Source organism: Pithys albifrons, chromosome 13 (assembly GCF_047495875.1).
Source record: "Pithys albifrons albifrons isolate INPA30051 chromosome 13, PitAlb_v1, whole genome shotgun sequence".
NCBI lineage: Eukaryota > Metazoa > Chordata > Aves > Passeriformes > Thamnophilidae > Pithys > Pithys albifrons.
This window is the reverse complement of record NC_092470.1, coordinates 6,029,987-6,051,657: the sequence shown is the minus strand read 5'-3', so window position 1 is coordinate 6,051,657 and position 21,671 is coordinate 6,029,987. Positions and strand designations below refer to the sequence as shown.

The window sequence follows — 21,671 nt, the reverse complement described above, 5'->3', positions numbered from 1 at the left end:
TTCCCATCACCCCCCTCCCTCCCCAGTGGGCATCACCACAAAACACATTCCTGCCTGACCAAGGTGTTACCTTTGCCGTGCCAAGTACCCCCGGCACGCCGCCTGCAAGCACACGGCTCTGGTCCTGCTGGCTGTGTACACCCGCCGGGCACAGTGGCCTCGCCAGGCTGCCTGGATGGTGGTGGCTGCGGCGTGCCGGCGCTGGTGGTGCTGCCGCCAGCAGCTCTGGATGAGATGGGCTGCAAACTGCATCTGCAGGAACCGCCGGCGCTCCACGAAGCCGCGCCAGTGGGTCTGCAGAATGACGGCGGCTTTGCTGAGCACCAGAGGGTCTGGGGATGGTTCGCCTTGTTTTCGGCTCTGGTAACTCCGCCAAAATCTCTGCAAACACAGCAGGGGGTTCCTTGTAACGGGGGTCACAGAACCCCGGAATAAGCTCAGCAGGGAGGTACCCACAGGGACCATCCTGTCCAACCCCTGGCCCTGCACAGGACCATTCCCAACAGTCACTCCATGTGCCCCAGAGGATCTTCCTAACACTCCTGGAGCTCTCGCAGCCTTGGGGCCGTGCCCACTGCCCTGGGGAGCCTGGTCAGTGCCCACCACCCTCTGGGGGAAGGACCTTTTTCTACTATCCAACCTAAACCTGCCCTGACACCTGAAACCTGTTCCCTGAGTCCTGTTCCTGGTCTCCACAGAGCAGAGATCAGTGTCTGCCCCTCCTCTGCCTGAGGAAGTTTTAACTGCAATGAGGACTCCTCTCAGTCTCCTCTTCTGCAGCTGAACACACCAAGTGCCCTCAGCTGCCCCTCCAGGCCTTCCCCATCCTCATTGCCCTCCTTTTGACACTCTCTAATGACTTTGTATCTTCCTTATATTGTGGTAACCAAAACTGCCTCAGTTTTGCAGGTGAGGCTGCCCCAGTGCAGAGCAGAGCGGGACAATCCCCTCCCTGGCCCCTGATGCCCCCCAGGACATGGTTGGCCCTCTGGCTGCCAGGGCACTGCTGACTCATATTCACTGTTGTGTGGGGACCTGCCTTCATGCAACCCTTCCAGCTCTGCCTGCCCCATTCCCAACTTACTGTGGCACTAGGAGTCAAATCCTGGTTGGAAGCTCCTTCCTCAGAGAGGGGCCCTGATCTTACCCATGGGCTCCATCTGTAGGATTCAGGGACTTTACCCTGCCAAGGTCCCCGGCACTGAGACCCACCTGTATGGTGACGGCGGCGCTCCGGAGGCTCAGGAACTGCCTCCTGCAGAGGAGGCTGCGGAGCCAGCGCTGCAGAAGTGTGATCCGCCTCAGCACCTCCTGGTGCAGCAGGTCCTGCAGCAGCTGCCGCTCCCGCTCCTTCATGAAGACCTGCCCAAAACAGCCCCACAAAACACACTAGCACGGAAAGCCTCCCAGCCCATGAGACAAGGCATTTAATCCTCCTGTTTTCTGTGTCCTGGAGGCCCAGGAGGAAGTTGAGGAGCTGATTTTTTGTGAGGCCACTTCTGACAGGTGTCTGCAGTTTCATGGGCAGCCTGTGACTGGCCAAGCTCTGAGTCACAGAGTCTCTGTTTGCCCATCAGGGGAGGCAAAATCATAGAATCCCAGAACATGCTGAGTTGGAAGGGACCCACAAGGATCATTAACTCCAGCTCCTGGCCATGCACAGGACCATCCCTAAGAGTCTCACCCGCTGCCCCAGAGCATCATCCAAACACTCCTTGAGCTCTGGCAGCCTTGGTGCTGTGCCCACTGCCCTGGGGAGCCTGTTCAGTGACCAACCACCCTCTGGGGGAAGAACCTTTCCCTGATATCCAACCCAAACCTCCCCTGGCACAACTTCAGGCCACTCCCTGGGTCCTGTCACTGTTCACCCCAGAGAGGGGATGAGAACCATCAGATCAAGCTGTGTCTACACACAGACAGAGTTTCTTGGATGCTGCCTTGTTACAACCAGCAAAAAAATCCAGTATTACTCATTATTTCATGTTCATAAATTAAGTTTCATTTAAGCCATTGGATTCTGGCAAACAGAAAAAAATATTCTCAGTAACGAAATTATATATAAAGATGTTAATTTATCATAAAGAAATGCAGGCAAATGTTATATCTGTGTCTCGAAAGCTGGGCTGAGGGTGAACATTTACCATTGTTCTTCCAACTTGGTAATTGTCTGGATCAAGTTTTATCTTCCGGAAGAAATCATGGATGTTGTGCTTAGATGGGCTGACTCCTTGTGGCAGAAGGACATGGAAATGGTTCACAAAATCCTGAGAAGGAAAAAGAAGAAAGCCCAAGGTTTGGTTAGGTGGGTCCTGCTGCATCCCTTTGTCCGATAAATAACGGATTTGCTCCATTAGCCACATGAAATGGGGTCTCTGGAGTGAGCAGAAGGACAGAGAGCATTTTATGGACTGGGGAACACCAAGTTTCATCCCTTATTTGTGGTTTGACAGGAAACACATCAAAGCAGGGAGCCAGCCATGTTCAAACGGATTGCAGTGTGGGAGGAGAGGTTGTGCAGGAGCCACGGGGTCATCCTGAGGGAAAACTGCTCTGAATCCTCAGCAAGGGCCATTGGGGAAGGGGGTTGGTTACCAGCATCTGCAAAGCATCTCTGAGATGCTCTGTGGGTTACTGCTGGGAGGACTCAAAGGGCAGAGGAGCTATGAGAGCAGAGCTGCTCCCAGGTCAGGTTGGGATCCCTGCTCCCGGCAAAAGTTATGGAGCATTTTTCCTTTCCTAAGCAGCTGCTGCGCCGGACACGACGTCTGCCCCAAAGCAGCCACCAGCAGGAAACAAATCAGCACCAGTGAAGCATGAAAGGATTGACATGTGCACAAAACCTGGCTAACACATGGAAAAGCAGAAAACAGGAAAAGCTGGATAACTCCTGAGCGTTTCCAAGGATGCTGATCCCCCTCCCGGTGGGACGCAGCCAATGCCGACGCAACGGGATGCAGGAGAGCATGTGCAAATCAGATATTTTGCTTGCAAAAAGGGAGGCCACGTTACAAAATATACTGGTTTTGGTCAAAACTCGGGCTGCAGGAGGGCTTGGAGCCCTCACAAGGTCTAGAGAGGCTCGTGGGGCTCAGGGCATGGTGCAGAACTGCCCCACGTGGACATCAGCCCATCACACCCAGTGCCCTGCTGAGCTGTAAATTAATTACCCCGATACAAATCGAGCCTGCAACACTCAGAGAACTCTGCTGATGACACTAAAGGTGGTGAAAGACAGAAGCCCTTGGACTCAACCTGGAAGGAGTACTTGCAGCTGTATCCCGACTGGCGAATGCGGACGGTCTCCAGCATCCCCGTGTAGCGCAGCTGCCGCAGCACGAGGCTGTCGCTGAACCGCAGGGGCAGCTGCAGGGGGAAAACCAGGCCAAGGATGAGCAAATATTTCCTTTCCCTGAAGCTTTGAAGTGCGTGGAGGGGTAGAAGGGTTCAGCAGATGTCGCACATCTGCATGACATACACGTTGGGAGGGAGGGAACGTGGGTCCCCAGGAACTGCCCTAATCCCACTGGGATTGAATCCTGTTTGCTTCTGAGACTTTCAAACACTAAGTGGATAAATAAAGCCATAAAGATTTTTGGAGCCCCTGAATTGAATTAGACCCCCCAAAGGCCTAGCTAATGGGTAAGATTTTGAGCAATTAAATAATCTCCAAGGCATAAAGCTTCAGCCTCAGTAAAACTCTGGAGGATTAATCCTCAAACTACCCCTTCTGTAACATGCATTTTAAACTCAGGGTCCTTAATCCATGAGACAAATACCTAAAGTCAAATTCAAGAAATGTGATGCCTTGTAGAGTCAGCTGGATCAATGAATCTTGTTCTAAAAGTATCTGCTTTTACCCATAGAAACCTTATTTTAAGGAAGCTTTAGGGCTCAGACCCAGCACAAGTGGATTTAAGGCTCTGTCAAGCTCTATTATGGGTGGCAGGACTTCTAAGGAGTCAAAGTCATTTATTAAAGCCAATGTATTTTTCATATAAATTCGAATGATATAATTTCATATGTGTTTCCATAACAACAGGAAAAGCCAGCACAGTTTATCAGGAGCAATACCCAGGTGAAAACATCCATTGCTCATGTCTCCTAAACCCCACTCCATGTGAGACTTTCTTTTCTTTCTAACCCCAGTAAAAATTGCCTCCCAAGCTGATTTGTAGCAGCTTTCCCAGGGCAGGATTTACCTTTTCGGCGTTGGATCGAATGCACTTGACAAAATATGGCTCTGCTTGGCCAAGGGTCTCCATCAGCTTGTTGAGTGACGCCTGCAAAGGAGAGGACACAGGGAAAGGGAGAGGAGAACCCCATGGATAATGAAAATCCAAATGCTCACACCAGAAACCAACAACAGCTGGAGTAAATGATGAGTAAACCAGGCAGATGGGAAATTATTACCCTCAAAATGAGTGTTCCAGCCCAAACAACTTGGCTGGTTGTGTCTTTGCACCCAACAAAGCAGCAGGGGATAAACACAATTCTGGCCTGGATTTTGAGATTCCTGGTTCTGCCAGAGCCCAAATGCCTGCCCCAAAAGCCTTGCCCAGCCATGAATGGGAGCTCCCAGACAGGAATTTACACCAGGCACCAACAAACCACCATCAAACTTTCCTTTATCAAAGGTAACTCCAGCATTTATTCCAGATTTGTCAAAACTTTACCATTGGCCTAAAATGAATTCCTCTTGTTTCTTCACCACCGTTAAGTCTAGCCCATAAAAATGAATTATATTGGCATCACTCTCTGCCCAGCTGCTCCAGCAGGATGTTATCCCTCCACCTCACAAATTCTGGATTTTTTGGGATAAAGCACAAGCTCTTTGAACCAAACCACGTTGAAAACCAGAGTGTTGAGCCCAGATGCATTTTTTTTGCTGTGCCCTACAAATACTTCGGGTATCTCCCACTGCTGAGCTCGTCACTGACACAGCATTGGGAACGTGCTCCGGAGTCAGTTAGTCCTGATTTTAATAGGGCTTAAAACTCTGTGGTGTAAAGGATATTCTGTTGGATATTTCCCATAAAAGCAAAGCTGGAAAATTTTGAATATATGAGTTAACAACCTGTGTGATATTGGAAAGCAGCGTTTTGCCTCCAAATCTGCTCACAGGAAGGCTTTTTCTGCCTTCTGCTCATTTCAAAGGCATCTTTAGAGGAAGCCTTTCATGTTTAATAAAATTCATCCACATCCAGGATTTGGGAAGGAGCAAGGACTGGGTCCCAGGCACGTGTGGTGCAGCTGCATTATGTGTGTTCACCTCATGCAAATATCCCTGTTGTTCCTGTCCCGGGAGCAGAGGGAATGCCACGATGTGGCAGAGCTCCTGGTCTTCTTAAAATCTGAAATTACTCTTTTGTTTTTACAAAAAAAAAGCCTTTTGGGAGCTGTCAATGAGCACTGATGCTGCTGCAGCCCACTGTGCCCACACAGGCTGGTGGAAGGGAATCCCAGAATATGCTGAGTGGGAAGGGACCCCCAAGGACCATCCAGTCCAACCCTCAGCCCTGCACAGGTCCATCCCCAACAGTCACTCCATGTGCCCCAGAGGATCATCCAAACACTCCTGGAACTCTCGCAGCCTTGGGGCTGTGCCCACTGCCCTGGGGAGCCTGGTCTGTGCCCAACCACCCTCTGGGGGAAGAGCCTTTTTCTAATGTCCAACCTAACCCTGCCCTGACACAATTCCAGGCCATTCCCTGGGTCCTGTCCCTGGTCCCCACAGAGCAGAGATCAGTGCCTGCCCCTCTTCTGCCCCTCCCAAGGAAGTTTTAACTGCAATGAGGACTCTCCTCAGTCTCCTCTTCTGCATCTGAACACACCAAGCGCCCTCAGGCCCTTCCCCATTCTTCCCGCCCTCCTTTGGACACTCCAATGGCCGTAACCCCTTTGCTGCAGAGCCCTGGGAAAGCCCAGCGAGCCGAGCGCTCCGGCTCTGGGCACTGTGGGAATGGGCTGGGGCTGTGGCCAGAGGGGCTGTGGCCAGAGGGGCCGTGTCCATTCCCTGGGCAGCCAGAGGGGCCCCACGGGCGGCAGATGGTCCAGGCACCCTCTGCCATCTGGCGCCAGCCCCGGCCATCACCGATCCGCAAAGGACACGCCAGGTCACGGATTAACCCCGTACCCTGCTCCTTTGTCCCTGTGCCTGCAAACCTTCCCAGCCACCCACTCCTTCACCCCTGCACTGGGGCTTTCAGGGGGCGAGGAATTGTTTCATCCCTGCCTCGAGGGCACCACGGGATAAACGGGAGGCTCTGCAGTTTTAGGTTTTCCACAGGGAAAGCCATCCCTGCTCCTGGAGCCCCCTCCAAGGCAGCTACAGATTACCCTAAGCATAGGGATAGTAAAAATCCACGGAGATGGAGCAGCTGTGAGCCCAGTGTGGAGGCACAAAGCAGAGTTTATCTGCAAAAAACCAGCCCCCAGCTCGTGAGAGGAACCAGTTGTGTTTCCTGCCAGTTGACCGAGTTCCATGCACCACAATTTGATTACTCTGCCCCTGATTGGAAAAGCCATCTCACCACTTTCTCCCTCCACATGCTTCCCTCCAACACCTGTTCAATGGAATCAGTGGTCTTTGATTCAGATGCACCAGGAAAACAGATCTAAAAATATAAGTTGTGCCCCCTGAGGCTTTGCAAAGTTTGGCTGGAAGGGTGACCAGGTTTGGGGAAGGTGTTTCACTCCAAGACATTCCTGTTTCAACCAGCCCATGGGAATGATTGAAACTCTGCAGAAGTGAATTTTGAGCAGAACATCACCAGACTAGACTGAGCTTAGTATATAAATATAAAAACATGTAGCAATAAAAATACATGCATTTATAAATATATAAATCAGACATGTCAGATATCTTGGGGTCACTTTGACCCAACTGGAAAATGCCTCCAAGTCTACTTCAAATACATAAATACACACATATAAATATATACATGTGCATTCTGCAAATTATATATATGTTTATATATATGTGTGTCTGCATATCTTTTTAATTATTTAATTTTACCTACATATGGAGACTTTCTAAAAATGACACACATCTCCAAAAAAGACCCAAAGTAATCAAACTTACAAGTCAAACCCAGCCCAGACTTGCTCAGAAATCAATTTTTCACTGCAAAGCTGCTTTCTAATATCACCACCTGCTCATGCATGTGCCTTGGAGCAGCTCCCAAGCCCTGCTGCATGTACAGAATAATCACAGAATCATTTAGGTTGGAAAACACCTTTAAGATCATCGAGTCCAACTGTGAGCCCAGCACTGCCAAGGCCCTGAAGGATGATTTTCCCTGCAGCAATTCCCAGGATGGGTGGCTGGAGCACAGCAGATGCTGGATGAATCCCTGCTCTGAATTCTCTCCCTGTCTGGAGATGGTTCAGAATGATTTTGACCTTTCTGCCCCTATCAAAATTCCCATTCTGGCTGAGAACAGGTTGTGCTGGATGCAAGGAAAAAAAACTACATAAACTGTCATTTTGGGATTTTGCAGTTTCTGGATTTGGTGGGGAAAGTGCCAGAATGGGACAGCTTGGAAAGTGAGGTCCCAGAGGGCAGGGCTGCAGCAACACCTCCCCTCTGCAGCTCGTCCTGAAATCAGACTGGTTAGAACCTGGTGCTAATAGTGCCAAGTTGTGGGTTCAGTCCCTGGAGGGGCCATTCACTGAAGATCCTTGTGCGTCCCTTCCAGCTCAGAGTATGTTCTGTGATCCCTGTGTCCCATCATGCTCCACCTCTCATCCCCCACCATACCCATCACCACTCTTGGTTCTCTCCATTTACACTCTTTAAAGAGCTCCAAGGTGTCTCCCAGCTTCCTCAAGCCACGTCCTCAGTGGAATCCATGGCCTAAATGGTGGTGAGGATGGGGCAGGATGGGCCCTGTGAGTGTCCTCCCGGGCACCCTGGGGACCCTGAGCAGCATTCGCTTTAATCCAGGTCTGTATCAAGGGCTTACCTGGAACTGGGCACTGATGCTGGGTGGTTTTTTCTTCTTGTGGAGATGCAGGAGGGATTTGGTGATGCGGTCGTGCAGTGTCAGGTTCGTGAGGTGCTTCAGGGACTTCACATCCAGCAGGTGCTGTGGAAAAAGAGACTCCATAGAAAATCTAGATGTTATTGTCCTGCTGTCCTATATCCCTCCTTACCCTCTGCAGGACTTCCTGAGATGACCACCCTACTTAACCTCAATGGGAAACACGGAGAGATGGATTCCCTGTGAGGGTGGGCAGGCCCTGCCATAGGCTGGGCAGAGAAGCTCTGTCTGCCCCATCCCTGGAAGTGTCCAAGGCCAGGTTGGACAGGGCTTGGAGCAACCTGGGATAGTGGAAGGTGTCCCTGCCCATGGCAGGGGGTGGATTGAGATGAGCGTTAAGGTTCTTTCCAATCCAAATCATTCCATGATTCAATTAATCAATGAATTGCATCGTTGCCTCTCCAGGTGCAAGAGGGGTGCAGAGAGGAGTCAAATTGATGTTTGCTGCTCCTGGTCTCCTGTCCCAGCCTCCAATGGAGCACCACCAAGGACCACAACATGTGATGTAGTTCTGGGTCCCACAGATCTCTTGGCATCTCTTAAAAAGCAGTAAGTGCAGCCAAGATGGAGGGACAGTGAATATCAGACAAGGGTGTTGTCTGCCAGGTACCAGCCCTCCTGCATCACCCGCTCTCTCATTTCAGTGTAGAGATTTAATTACTGAATTGCACCAGCACGTACGTGCTCCTTCCCAGGAGGAGGAAAAGAGGAGACAGAGCAGCTCCAAGGAGGATGGAAGTACTCATACCTCTCTCTCCCAGCACAAATCAGGGCTGAAATAATTTGGGTTAATTTAAATTAAAGAGCCCTGAACAGAGTCGAGCAGAGCAATGTCTTGGTGTAGACACAGTGATCTCCTTCATAACCCACCAGCACCTCATCACTGCACCTTCAGCCTTGACCCAGAGACCAGCAAGGGAGAAATGCTGCTTCTCACCCACCTTTGGGAGGTTTGGTTTGGCCTTGAAGTTCTTATTCCTCCTGAGGAAATAAATATACAGCTCAGGTTAATCCATGCGAGCGGAACGGAGGAGTTTGTGAAACCAGCCCTTCCAGATCCCCCTCAGCAGCTGCTGCCCCCACCCTGCACTGCCCCTGGGCTGCTCTGGTGGGTTTGTAACTTCAGTGGCACAGGCTGGAGAGGAAGGCACCCAAATAACAGGAATAGTTCCAATAGGAATGATGGGGTGCTGGTAATTTGGGTAGAGTGAGGGAGCGGCACAGGGGAAGGACTGACCACCCTCCTGCTTCTCCTACCCCACATTAACTCCACCACCATGGGATGTTCTCTGGACCTTCCCACGAGGCTGCAGCGAGAATCATCATTTCCCCACCCAATTTATAGTGGAATCTTTGACCTAATGTTAAAAACTGTGACCACATCACATCGCTGGGCTGACCAGCAGGTTTGCTCCTCCTCCCCCCTCTCTGGCTCTGCCATTACGAATGACTGGTAAGAGTTAAATCAGACATGTAAACGCACTGGGATCACTTTCACCCAACTGGGAAACGCCTCCAAGTCCACTGGAAACCCCTGCAGTTTGCTCTGCTGGCTGTTCACCTGCTCTCATCACCCCTGCTGCCCCCAGGAATAAGCCCAGAGTCCCTCCTGTACTGACATGAGGATGCCGTGGGCCCTCTCCAGCAGTTTGCTGTTGGTGGCGTTGACGAAGATGCCGTCCTTGTCCAGGAGCGCGCCGGGGCTGGCGAGCCTGCTGTGCCTCATCCCCATCCGGCCATTCCAGCCGACCGCGTAGGAGTCCCTGCAACACCGACACCGAAACCCACAGTTGGGTGATAGAATAAAAGAGGTCCTAAAAAAATCCATGGGTAGAAAATGAGCCTGGGCTTTGTTCTTCCCATCATTAATTTGCTCCCATGGGATGAGTCTGTGGTGCCAGACCCCACATGAGGTGACTGGCTGCTTAAGCACCTTTCAAAGATCAAATATTCTTAAAAGCATCACATTAGCAGGAGAATAACAGCCTCCAGCTCTCCCAGACAGAAATCTGGAGCCTGCAGATACCTCCAGATGCCTTTGGTGGGCTTAGGGATAGGAGGCCATGACCTCTGGCCATGTGACCTCTGGACCATGACCACTGGTGCCGACTCTGCCGCCTCTAATTCCCACAATCATTCCATTAGGAAAAGAAAAAGCAAATGTAATTTGGAACAAACTAATTATTTGCCACCAAGAAGGCTGTCAGACCCAGCTGGACTGATGGGTTGGCCCAGAAGCTCTCACTGGGACCTGATCACAAATCAGGCCCCCAGTTTGGCCCTCTCTGCTGTGGAGCAGAATTGCTGTGGGCTCCAGAAACACTCCCCTGGCTGCAGGAGGGCTGGAGGGAATGGGGAGAGGAACCAAAATACTCTCTTGGAGGGAGGGAAATCGATCCTTGTGACCAAACTACACATCAGGGCAAAGAACTTCCAGAGCTGAGGAGCCTTCCTGTGGCGTCTGGGGTTACATGAGGTCTCTCATGGGCAGCACCCAATGGCCAGACTTCTGGCTTCGTGGTGTGTTTTTGGTGGTGGGTTGTTATTTTTTTAAAATTTTAAACTTTTAATCAGCCTTGCAGAAACCATCACATGAAATAAAAGTGATCTAAGGAAGGATGTGGGGTCTGCAACCACCCCCAGAGCTGCCTCAGCCAGGAGAAAATGGAATAGGAGGGAACTCCAAGCAACACCAGGTCATGAGGATGCTGAAGAACACAGTGGTTTAAACGGGGCCTCTGGTACAGGCCACTTCTGAGGTCTGACAACAAAGCAGCCCTTTGCCTCCAAAGCCTGGATTTGGAGGAAAGGCAGACCTCAAGTGTCACATGGAAATGAAAAAACAAAGGATGTAAAGCTGCTCCTTGAGCAAGCTCAGCCTGGAGCCAGAGCCTTGCAGCAACGTCTCCTTCCTGACGCGCCATAGCGCTCCTCAGACTCCTTTGTGGCCCCACTAAATCAGCATTTTGACATATACCACTATTCAAAGAAGGGATGAATCCCAGCAAAGTAAACCCCTGGCTGAGCACTCCAGGACCTGCTTTTTTACAGCAGGTTCAATTTAATGATGGCTGGTGAGAAGCTGGAATATCCAGGTGATCCCTCCTGTCCACCTTCTCTCTCTTTACAGCAAGGTTCCCATCCCTCAGACACCTCCTATTCACAGGTGGGAAAAACACCCACCAGTTGATGGACACCACTAAACCTCAGAAGCCACTTTTGGGATCTACAACCCTTCATTAATCCTGCCAACCTCAGTGCCCTCTCCAGCTGGAGATGGGTGTGGATACAGGGACTCTGAACAAGACCAGAGAAGGGAAAACCCTAGGAATTCCCACGTGGTTTTGAAAAAGCCAAGAAACGCAGTGACAGCTCTGCTTATTATGGCCAGTTTAGGATGGCTCCACAAATATGGGACTGACACAAACTTTGGAGGTCAATTCTCTCACTGAGCCCAACCAGCTGTTTCCAGACAGACCGAGCAGCACCTGCTCAGACATCCCAGCACGCTGAAGTGTCATCAGTGCAGCCAGACCAGCAGGATCCCAGCCAGCCCCAGTGGTTTGGGTTGCCCATGGCACAGCTCTTGTTACCCCACAGCCGGTGAAGGCGCTCTCACCACACATGGCTCTGCTGAGGGCTGGTCTCCCCCAGCATGTGCAAACCACCCGTCCACTTTCTTCTGAGATCAGAGGAGAGCTCTTGGCTCCCTAAACCCTCCACAATGACTTCCTGTGTGATGTCATGCCTCAAAATTGCTTTTAGAAACAAGCCCCAGGCTATCCTGGGGGTTGGATGTACAACTGCAGCCTTATCAGCCACCACATGATCATGAGAGGCTTTGAAATCAAATTCCTGTTTAATTTAGTGCCATAAATCCCTTGCCCATCTATCTGCTGGAAAGCTGGTAAAGGAAGTCTCTCTTCTAGACCTGCACCCCTGTATTCACCTCTTTTTGCTCAACAGGAGCAATTTAACTGAAATACCACCATTTATCGTGTGTGATATGACTCTTCAGAGCAAAATCACCCATCACCTGCCTGCTCCAAAAGCCCAGGACAGTGTGTAGAGATCCTGTGAGAGATCCAGTTTGTGCTTCCAGAGGGAAGGAAGGAGCAGAGGTGGCATTTGGAGACCCATCACTGCTGATGCCCAAGGGAAGCAAAGATCCCAGACTGCGCTCCCGAGGTACCACAGGAGGAGGAACACAGGAGTAAGGACAGCTTGAAAGCACATTTTGTGCAAATATACCAGTAAAGGGACCACACTGAGGCTGTTGGCAGGACGAGCTGCTGAGGAGGAGGAAGAGACAAAGCAGTTGCTGCTCTCAGTTCTGGCTGTTTGAGGCAAGTCGTCTTCCCTGCTGGGGTGGGTTAAGCCACACCAACAGAGCTGACCACAGACCAAACCCCACGGTAAATAATCATGTCCCCTCATTGTCTGGGTCAGGAGGACTTTCCCTGCCTTTACAATGGCCCCTTGCTGAGATAATTGAAATGGTTTGGGCTATAAAATTGTTGGCAGCCCGAGCTCCAAAGCTGGAGCTGGGCAGGCAAGGGAAGCCCCATCCCACTTCCCAGGGGTTCCTCAGGCACCCAGGGCTCATCCCACTTCCCAAGGGTTCCTCAGGCACCCCAGGCTTGCTGGAGGAACTGCAGGACTCCTCTTATCTACATGTGGGGATCTCCACAGGGACAAAGTTTCACTTTACGTTATGTTGAGGGAAACTTGCGCAAGCAGAGCTGCCAGAGAGAGAGTAAACGTCACCTCTGGAGACACCAACCTGCCCTGCCCCAAACGTTGCCATGGGCCCAGCAGATCTGAGCACCAGCAGCTGCAGCAGCAGGAGAAAGAGGGCTGGGAAAGACTAATGTGAAGACAACCAGGGTCACATCACCTTCCCAGACCAGGGTGGAAGTGCTTGCACCACATGGACTTCTCCTCTCACTCAGTAAGTGAATTCCATCCATCAATTCAATAAAAATTCCATCCTCTCTGACCACTGCAAATAAGTCAACTTGTAATGATGTGAGAACACTCAGTTCTCCTTCAGCAGGGAACCATCAGCACTCTCAAAGGGAAGGGATTCAGAGCAAGAGGGACATTCTAGTCTTGATGGCACCCAGAGGGCACATGATGAACAAAGCCAGGCAAAAGAAAAAAAAAGCCCATCTAAATTCTGTCATGGCCATTTGACATTAAAGCCACTAAAAATGATGTTTGATCATGTATTTAAAGGATATTTTACCTTGTGTGGAAGGGAACTCTCTGAGATACAAGATTTGATGGACATGTTTCAGGAGACAGTCTCAGACTCCTCTTGACCTGTTCTGGGCTCCTCTCAAAACTCAGAGCAGCCATGAAGCCACAGCTGGAGGTCTGCAGCTTCAGGTAGGGGTTTTAGGAGCTGAGGCTGCTCTGACCTCCTGTCTTTGCCCAGCACACACACCCCTCTGCTCAGAGGGAAACAGAGAGGCACCGTGCCCCTTCAGAGGTGGGACTGGGACAATCAGACTTTCTGGGGTCTGCTGAGGGGTAGCACAAGAGTAGCTGGGAAAAGGACCAGTGCCTGGATATCCCTTGGAAATGAAGACTCTGGCTTCACAAGCAACTTAATTCTGAAGTGGATATGTAAAAGCTTTTGCACATGAGGCACAGATCTGCATCTCCAAGGGTAGAACTAACTCTCAGAGCAAGCTGGGCTCATTAAGCAGCTGCTCACACGGCCAGAACCTTCAAGGAAGGATTAAAAACTATAACTCTACCTAAAATCTGTAAAAACCGAATAGTTTTGAGCTAAATGTGCTTTTTGCCTCAAAAACAGGCAAGCATTTGGCAAGGTTCCACCTCAAACCCTGTAACTCCCAGAGCTCCCCACTTTGGGGTGCCTTGAGCCACCACACACCGTGTGAGGGCAGTTCTGCCCCCAAACCCACCCTCCCTAAATGATTATTCCTTGATATTGGCACATCCATTCACTTTTTTTAAGCTCCTCACCACCTGGGCCACCACCCCACCTCCAAATGCTGCCCTTGGACACAGGGAAGTCGCTTTCCCTGCCTGCTGCTTAGCCAGGCAAAGATGTTCAGATCTGATCACACAGAGAGAACCAAGAGAGGACACAGAGAGCCAAGGTGGGAGGAACTCCAATACAGTCACCTGTAACTCCAGGCAATGCTCTCCCAGCCCACATTCCCAGCCGTGGAAAGGGCCTTACCGCTGGGTCCTCTCGTTGATGGTGTTGACTCCCTGCAGGTCAGAGAGCGGTGTCCGTGGGCTCTTCCGAGTGATACCTGAAGCAGCACATGAAGGAAGATGTTTCCCCCTGACTCGGCCCCAACAGCCCATTGGCAGAGCCCCAGCTGAGCCCTGAGGAGGAGCATGGGCGTGTCCTGGCACAGGCTGGGCATTCCCGGGTGCCAAGGATGACGACATGCCCATTGCTCCCACCTCTGCCACAGTCATCACCCTCGGGACTAATTAACACCACTCAAGCCCTCTAATTGCCCTCCCACACATGTACCATGTCCCAGCAAACATGAAGGAAGAAGCGGATGGAGGGGACCAGCCACCCATGTTGTGCAGGGCCAGGAGATTCCCAAGGTTTCCACCATGCATGGGACAAGCCAGTTGCTTGGGCAAAACACCTGGACATAAAGAGAGTGCTTGGGAAAATGGCCATTTATTCCTTGGACACTTCTCTTCCTCCCTACAGGTATTGAGGCATGTAGAGCAAGTAGGAGATACTTTGTATACTGCTTTTTATAGGCTTGATTGCCCATTGAACTGCTATCCTCTGATATCTATTTTAGAGAAACTTATATAGAATAAGATACCTCTAATAAAAGATCTATTTTATATTCAGCCAAGGAAGCTGCCACACATGGTTACAAGAGCAGCTGTTTTGAGCTGTCATCTTCCCCCAAGTGGGAATGTTTTGTAACCAAGCATTTCAGAAAGACAGGAGACAATTTTTGGAGACAACAAAACACTCCTGAAGCCACTAAACCACCGAAATTTAAAGATCTGGTAATCTGAAGTTTGACATGAAAACAGCTGAGCAATTTTCTAAGTGTCTGGAAATTGCTGCTGTGAGTCAGGAAACATCTCAGGGCTCACCTGAATGTGGGAAAATGGATTTTATTTTACCCTGAGACATCAGAAGTGGAAAAAATGCTAAAAAAAAATCTCTAAAAAGAAAGAGGTCTAAACTCTGGTTTAGTGGAACCCACATTCATCATTTTCCTCTTTAATACTGCCCAGGTGCTGGGCTAAAAGGTGTCCTGAGGATCCTTTTGTTCTCAAAGATGAACATAAAGCAAATATGCTGAGACCTGAGCTGGTCCTGCTGCTCTGCCATTCCTCAGAGCCTGAGATCCCTGAGGAGAAGGTGAATTCCTACCAAAGCTCCAGGGTGACATCCTGTTAAAGACAGGACATCTCCTGTTCTCCTGAACCTGTTGGGGTGTTTTAACAGCTTGTCTTGGAGCTGAATGTTGGGCAGGAGGTGCCTGAAAGGGCTGATGGTCCACTTGGTGAAGTTATTGTATCTAAAGGTGCCCACATGTCCCAGGAATGTGAGCAAAAGGGAATTTGGGGATGTGCTGCCACAGGTCAGCTTTGATCCCTCCTGTGCTACAAGCCAGGACCAAACCCCTCCTGCTGAGAATGTTTGGCATCTCCAACTCTGCAGGTTTTTGGAAAACAAGGCAGATAATCCATCCAAGTGCCTTGAGCTCCAAACTCTTTTCAATCCATTTTTTTGCCATTTAAGCCTTTTATTTTCTTACATTTCCTATCCTAGCAGTGTTCTTTCACCTCTTCCAAGACTGGCATTTCTCTGCCCAAACTTGCTGGTTTACAGCACAGAAACCCATTTGTAAAGAGGGAAAAAACAGGAATAAACAGGAAATCTGCTTGAAATAGTGCATTAGTCCTTTCTGTAGCTGGTTTTAGACTAAGAAAGGTCCAGCTGGGTCTACTTTTATACAGTAAATATGCCTGGATACTTCCCTGTTAAAGCACAGAGGCTGATTAGTCCAACAGGTCTTTGTCCTTGTTGAGGGGAGCTTTGGATAATCCCAGTCTACTGGGAATGTCAACCAGCAGAGCTTTGGTGTTGAGCTCAGGGGTGTCTAAACCTCGCTCTGGAGGAAGACTCTGAACTGATGGACTCAAAGGAAGCAGCTGGGATGGCCAGGGGAGGGTGTGCAGTTGGTTCTGGAGGCTGAATGTGCAGGCACCTAAAGGGAATCTCTCTATCAGCTCATCAAATCCATCAGTTTTCCCTCTTTGTTCAGAAGTAATTGCACTATTCAAGACAAGGAGATGATCTCAGTTCCTCTCTCAAGGATGACATGGATGTGACCTCAGCTGATTTCTGGGAAAGTCCAGTTTCCAGAGCCAAGCTCAGCCCAAACAGCTTTGCCTGCAGAGCCCCCAGACTGCTGAATTTGCACAGAAAAATCAGGCAGGCTGTTTTAGCCAAAGCTGGGGAGCCCAGGAAAGCAGGAGCACACCCTGTGGGAAGGTGGGAATGGTTTCTGGATGCTGAACAGGAATTATTCGTTGGTCTGGGCAGATGCTCTTGGCCAATTCCCAAACTATGGTGATCCCAGATCCACACATTGGGTTAATCCTGAGAGAGCCCAAATGTGTGGACTGGTCTATAAAAAGTGAGGGTTTAAGATGCTGAGCTCAACTTTGCTTCTTTCCATTACATTAAAGCTCCTTGAGTTGTAGGAATTTCCTTCTTCCCATCTAAACAACTGCAAATAACCCCCTCAAATCCTTCCCAAACTGCTGAGTAAACTTGCAAATTAAAGTTAAATTGATGAATTAATTGCAAGTAAAATCACTCTACTGTTAATCACCTTCTTTCTCAATAGTTTCTTAGTAGTATCAGTGAGGTCACTCAGCACACCACCATGTAATAAAATCTAAAATCTAGTCAAATTCAGTATTACTCCTTTATATTTTCTTACAGCAGTGGTGGGAACTTGCAGGAAAAAATAATGCAGCTCAAATCAGAATGAAAGTCTAAATTAAGAACAAGCCAGCTCTGCTCTCCCAACCCCACAGGAAGCCCAGACACCCGACAGGAGGTTTCTAACAGGAAACCCAGAGTTGTGAAGGCTTAACATGCACCTACTGCACTTACCACGCTCAGCCCTGCAGAGAAAAAGTGCTGGTTTGCATTTCCCCCTAAATTTTATGAGGTTTCAGCCCCCTGGGCCGAGGCTCAGCCCGTGCAGACCGTGCACAGCCGAGTTCGGGGGCCGTCGGCTTCAACGTGCAACACGAGGGAAGAGGACAATGGCAGGGAAATGGGGGATCTAAACATGAGAGCACCAAAACTCTCCTCATATATGTAAACAAAACAGAGCAGTGCAGGCAGGACTGTCCATGTGGTCATGCAGGATGAGTTTGTTACATGACAGAGGAGTGAGGAGGAAGAAATGGAGACCAAGCGCATCTTGACTTATTCCATAAAATAAAACTTCAAATGCCTCTGATTGAAGTAAAAGCCCTTGGAGACAATATTTTCACAGGCTGGAGTTAGTTTTGAAGCCCAGTCAAACCCAAATGAAGTTGAATTCCAGCAGTACCAGCCCTGTGCCTGGTATCAGGAATATTCCTGATTAACGCCAGCGGGAAACCGCCAACGAAATGATGGGGAACCTCCAGAGAGGTGACTTTGCTTTTCATTTTCCTCTTCCAGCTCTGCCTGATGATTTCCCCACAGGCTCTAAATTGCTCCAAGGCACTGGTGTGAAGCTGGAAGGCTCCTGGGGCGCTGTTTTTTACCCTCTGGACACGGAATGCACCTGGTTTCCATTTCTGGTGTGAGTGTGGTATCGGGGGGAGGGCGGGTGGGGAGCCTTACTGTACTTCTCCTCCTTGCACCTCTGCAGGATCTCTAAGCTCCTCTGATGGACTGGGTGGTGGAGAAAGCTAAAACTATCCACACTTTTCAAAACCGCACATGGCACTGCATCATCATGCCCTTGGGAAGCAAAATAAAAACAAAAACAAAAAAAAATGAAGAGAAGAGAGAGATTATGTGAGCAGAAATCAGGGGAGGGGCGAGGCTGAGCCCGAGGGACGTGGGAGCTCAAGGCTCGTGCCGACACAATTTAACTTTGGTTTCCTCGGCACAGGAGCTGGACCACATCCCAACCCCTACTGTAATCCTTCTTAGCCAGAGCATAATCACTTCATAATCACTCCAAGATTATTTGGGCAAAAATTAGATTATTAGATAAATTTACTTTTGCTAATTTTAAAACCCTTCCTGTGCCTCTGCCAGGAGGTTCCCGCAATTCTCAGCACAGAAACTCCCTGGCAGGGCCACCTGGAATTCTCACCTCACAGCCCAGTGCCACACTTTGCTCAGACATTGGCAATTAAAGGGAGAAATACCAATTTATTGCATTAAACAAGGGCTCCACATCCCTCGAGGGGGGACTGGAGTTTGGCCCCAAGTTGGAAGGAGCCAAGAGGAGTGTGGGTGGCCCAGCTGTGCCCGCAGGGAGGAGCAGAGTCACACGGGTGGCTCCGTGCCAAGGGGCAGCACCGCCCCGTCACCACAGAACGGCCACGCCGAGGGACACGCGGCGCTCCCGTGAGGGCGGTGAGGTCACCGAGCAGTCACCTTGTGTCAGCACGTACGGAAACATTCAATACCAACACATCGAATCATCAGAGAGGTCCCAAAGGAACTCCCCAAAGGAACATTCTCAAGGGGTGTCCTCCTCACACTGACACCAGGGGGACCTCAAGGACTGAGGTTTTTGTTGCTGTCACCCTTATTTGGCAAACACAGGTGGGGGTTTTTAATTATTTCACAGGAGTTTGGGTTTTTTGGTGCCCAGCTTCAGAGACAAATCTGGAGAAGCCACCGGGATTGTTTTTGCTGAGGTGTTATTGCGTTATTGTGCAGGCCCACAGCAGGCACTGACCCAAGGACCAACCCTTGGTGGCCAAACCCAACTGCAGAGCCCACCGAGGGTGGGCATGGCCCCAGGACCACAAAACCTTCATCAGAAAGAGGATTTGGGTCCAGCAAAACCAAGTTGAGAAAGCTGGGCGTCTCCACAGCCTGGTTTATATGAACAGCACCATTTTTTCCACCAAAGGGTTAGGGGTTTTTTTGTGTAATAAATTTGCAGTAATGATACAGCAAAAAAAGCCCATCGGCCAAATTTCTTCCCTAAACCACTTGATAATGTTCCTTTAAGCCAAGTTCACAAACAAATCTAGTTCAAACACATAGTTCTATTGGACCATTTCAATCCTCACTGCTAAAAATAATTAAAAACCAAATTATTGAAGAATTCCACCCTTCAGCCAACTGCAGGTTGTGTTCCATCCGAGCACAGTTGGCAGCACCTGGGCAGGTGAGAAAGGTACCCAAAAAACTTCCCAGTGACACCCCTTGGCTGCTCTTCACCTCCAGGTTCACGAGGACAATCCCAGTTACCAAAAGCTGCACTATCAGGAGCACAAAATAGGCAGAGTCCCCAAAGCCAGCAGGAAAAAGTGCTGATGGTCCTTCCAGAAGCATCCGCAGCGCTGGTGGGCACTGCTGGCATGGAGGAGATAACCAAGAGCATGATGCAAAGGGAAAGCAGAGCACAATTTTTGCAGAGCTGCTTATCCATAAGCCAGGGATTTTCCAGGAAAATCCCTGTTGGGTGTTGCAGGGGTGTCTTGGATGGGGAAAAGAGAGAGAGTCCCAGCTGGGGTTGAGACAGGAGAGTGCAAAGAGCCTTTGATGAAAGAAGCCTGTTGCAGGTATTTCCCTGCTGCCTCACCACACCTGCCTTGAAAAAGAATTCTACATGGGTATTAAACATGCACACATGTATGAACACACATGAGAGAGTCATTCCCACTGGGCCACCATCATTGCATCAAAAGCCCCATGTCTGTGGGCTCATTAGAGCCATCAAAGTTTGATAAAACCCCAAATAAACCTCAAATGTGCTGTCTTTGGTTCTCTGTTTTTTCTGTGGAGATGGGGTTATTTTAGTGATCCTTTAATCACTCCCAAACATCTTCTGCCACAGGTGCAAATATCACTTTGGGGCTTTTCTGCTCTGGTTTGGGGAGAAGGGGCTTCCAGCACCCAGCACTGGGGGGATCCCACTGGCCAGACACAGGCCAGGCCCTCAGCCAGGTCCCCTCGTCCACAGCCACCTGCTCTGTGGTGCTGTGGTGACATGGATGGATTGTGGAGGACACAACTGAGTGGGAGGTGGACATGAAGCCACGGCAGCCAAAGTGGATGGAAACATTGCTATGGATCTCACCTCACTAAGGGTGACCCAGGCAGAGGGCAGAACCCCAGGATGGTTTGGGTTGGAAGGGATCTTCAGGATCATCCAGTTCCACCCCCTGCCAAGGGTAGGGGCACCTTCCACTAGACCAGGCTGCTCCAAGCCCTGTCCAGTCTGGGTGGTCATGCCAGGAGATGGTGGGTACCTCCCCAAAGAAGGCAGGAAGAGCTTAAAGTGAGTGCCAGCTCCACCATCAGTTGTAGGGCTTTCCCCATGGATAAAGTGACCTCAGTATGGGAACTGGATTTAGGTAACCTCCTCCCACCAGTTCTGGTGACTTTCTCATGACTTTTACCCAACTTGATGCCCACAGAAATTAAGGGTATAAATGGTCTGAGGGTCGTTAGGAGGTTGAAGACAAACCTTCTCCAGCTTTCTGAGCATTTGTAGGTTTTTCCTTTCTCTTTGACTCAAACCCCAGAGGTTACAAAGCACAAAAACAGGCATTTGAAACAGGCCAAAGGACACCAGACAGATAAAAGAGCAGCCCCACATGCTAGAAAAGGTTTAGAAACTCAGCCATCACTATGATTAGTTAGTTTTGGCATGGAAAGAGAAGGCAATGCAAGAACTGAGTCTCACAACTGTCTGCAAACCTCCTGGACTCCAATTTATACCTATATATTGATATAGATATAGATAGATGTAAGCAAGTTATGGCCACAAACTGCACACTGAGGAGCAGAAGGGCCGCTGAGGAGTGAGGAGATGAGCACGACCAGAGACACAGAAAGTGAAGCAGGGCTTGAAATCGGTTCTTACTTCCCAAGAGTGAACACATTTCTATCATGTCCTGGGCCAGTTTCCTTTAGCTCAGCCTGGGCTTTGTGCAAGATGAAAAAGCAAAGATGGGCTTTGGAAGCCAAAGGTCTTTGCCATCTCCCTCTCGGTGTCATGAAGCCCCACTTTCCACAAACATGCCTGGCTGTGCCAGACACATTCTGGGGCACAAGGAACATCTTCCCCCTCCCACTGCACCCGAGCAGTTCGACAGGAAGAGCTGAAAGCTCATTTTTTGCCTCCTGCTCTTCTTGGGATTTACTCCCAAGAAAATAATTCTTTCTGCTTGTACAGTTTCCATCCTTATGCCCCTCGTCCCAGGCTCCTCCACAATGCATCTCTCTGAACAAAAAATAATCCAGGGGGCAGCTCTGGGCTTAATTTTAACTCAGCTGACGTTTTCCCTGCCAAGGCTCTAATTTCATCCTGAATTTCAAGCCCTCTTGTGCCCAGAGATGAACAGGAATGGCTTGTTCCTGTCTGCCCCAAATTGCTTGATGCAGAGAAA

General features: G+C 49.9%; 1 protein-coding gene across 8 annotated transcripts in view; it reads right to left on the bottom strand.

Annotated features, from left to right (window-relative positions):
* The window catches only part of MYO9A (myosin IXA), a 164,555-nt gene that overhangs the window by 24,586 nt on the left and 118,298 nt on the right, over positions 1 to 21,671 (bottom strand). For all 8 annotated transcript variants that reach the window (XM_071568066.1, XM_071568065.1, XM_071568070.1 and 5 more), the window contains 10 exons: positions 17,929 to 18,048; positions 14,260 to 14,335; positions 9,662 to 9,805; positions 8,984 to 9,023; positions 7,965 to 8,087; positions 4,200 to 4,280; positions 3,253 to 3,363; positions 2,142 to 2,264; positions 1,213 to 1,362; positions 71 to 381 (listed from right to left, as the gene is read on the bottom strand). In XM_071568066.1, the coding sequence (XP_071424167.1) occupies positions 71 to 381; positions 1,213 to 1,362; positions 2,142 to 2,264; positions 3,253 to 3,363; positions 4,200 to 4,280; positions 7,965 to 8,087; positions 8,984 to 9,023; positions 9,662 to 9,805; positions 14,260 to 14,335; positions 17,929 to 18,048 (1,279 nt within the window). The remainder of the gene's footprint in view (positions 1 to 70; positions 382 to 1,212; positions 1,363 to 2,141; positions 2,265 to 3,252; positions 3,364 to 4,199; positions 4,281 to 7,964; positions 8,088 to 8,983; positions 9,024 to 9,661; positions 9,806 to 14,259; positions 14,336 to 17,928; positions 18,049 to 21,671) is intronic.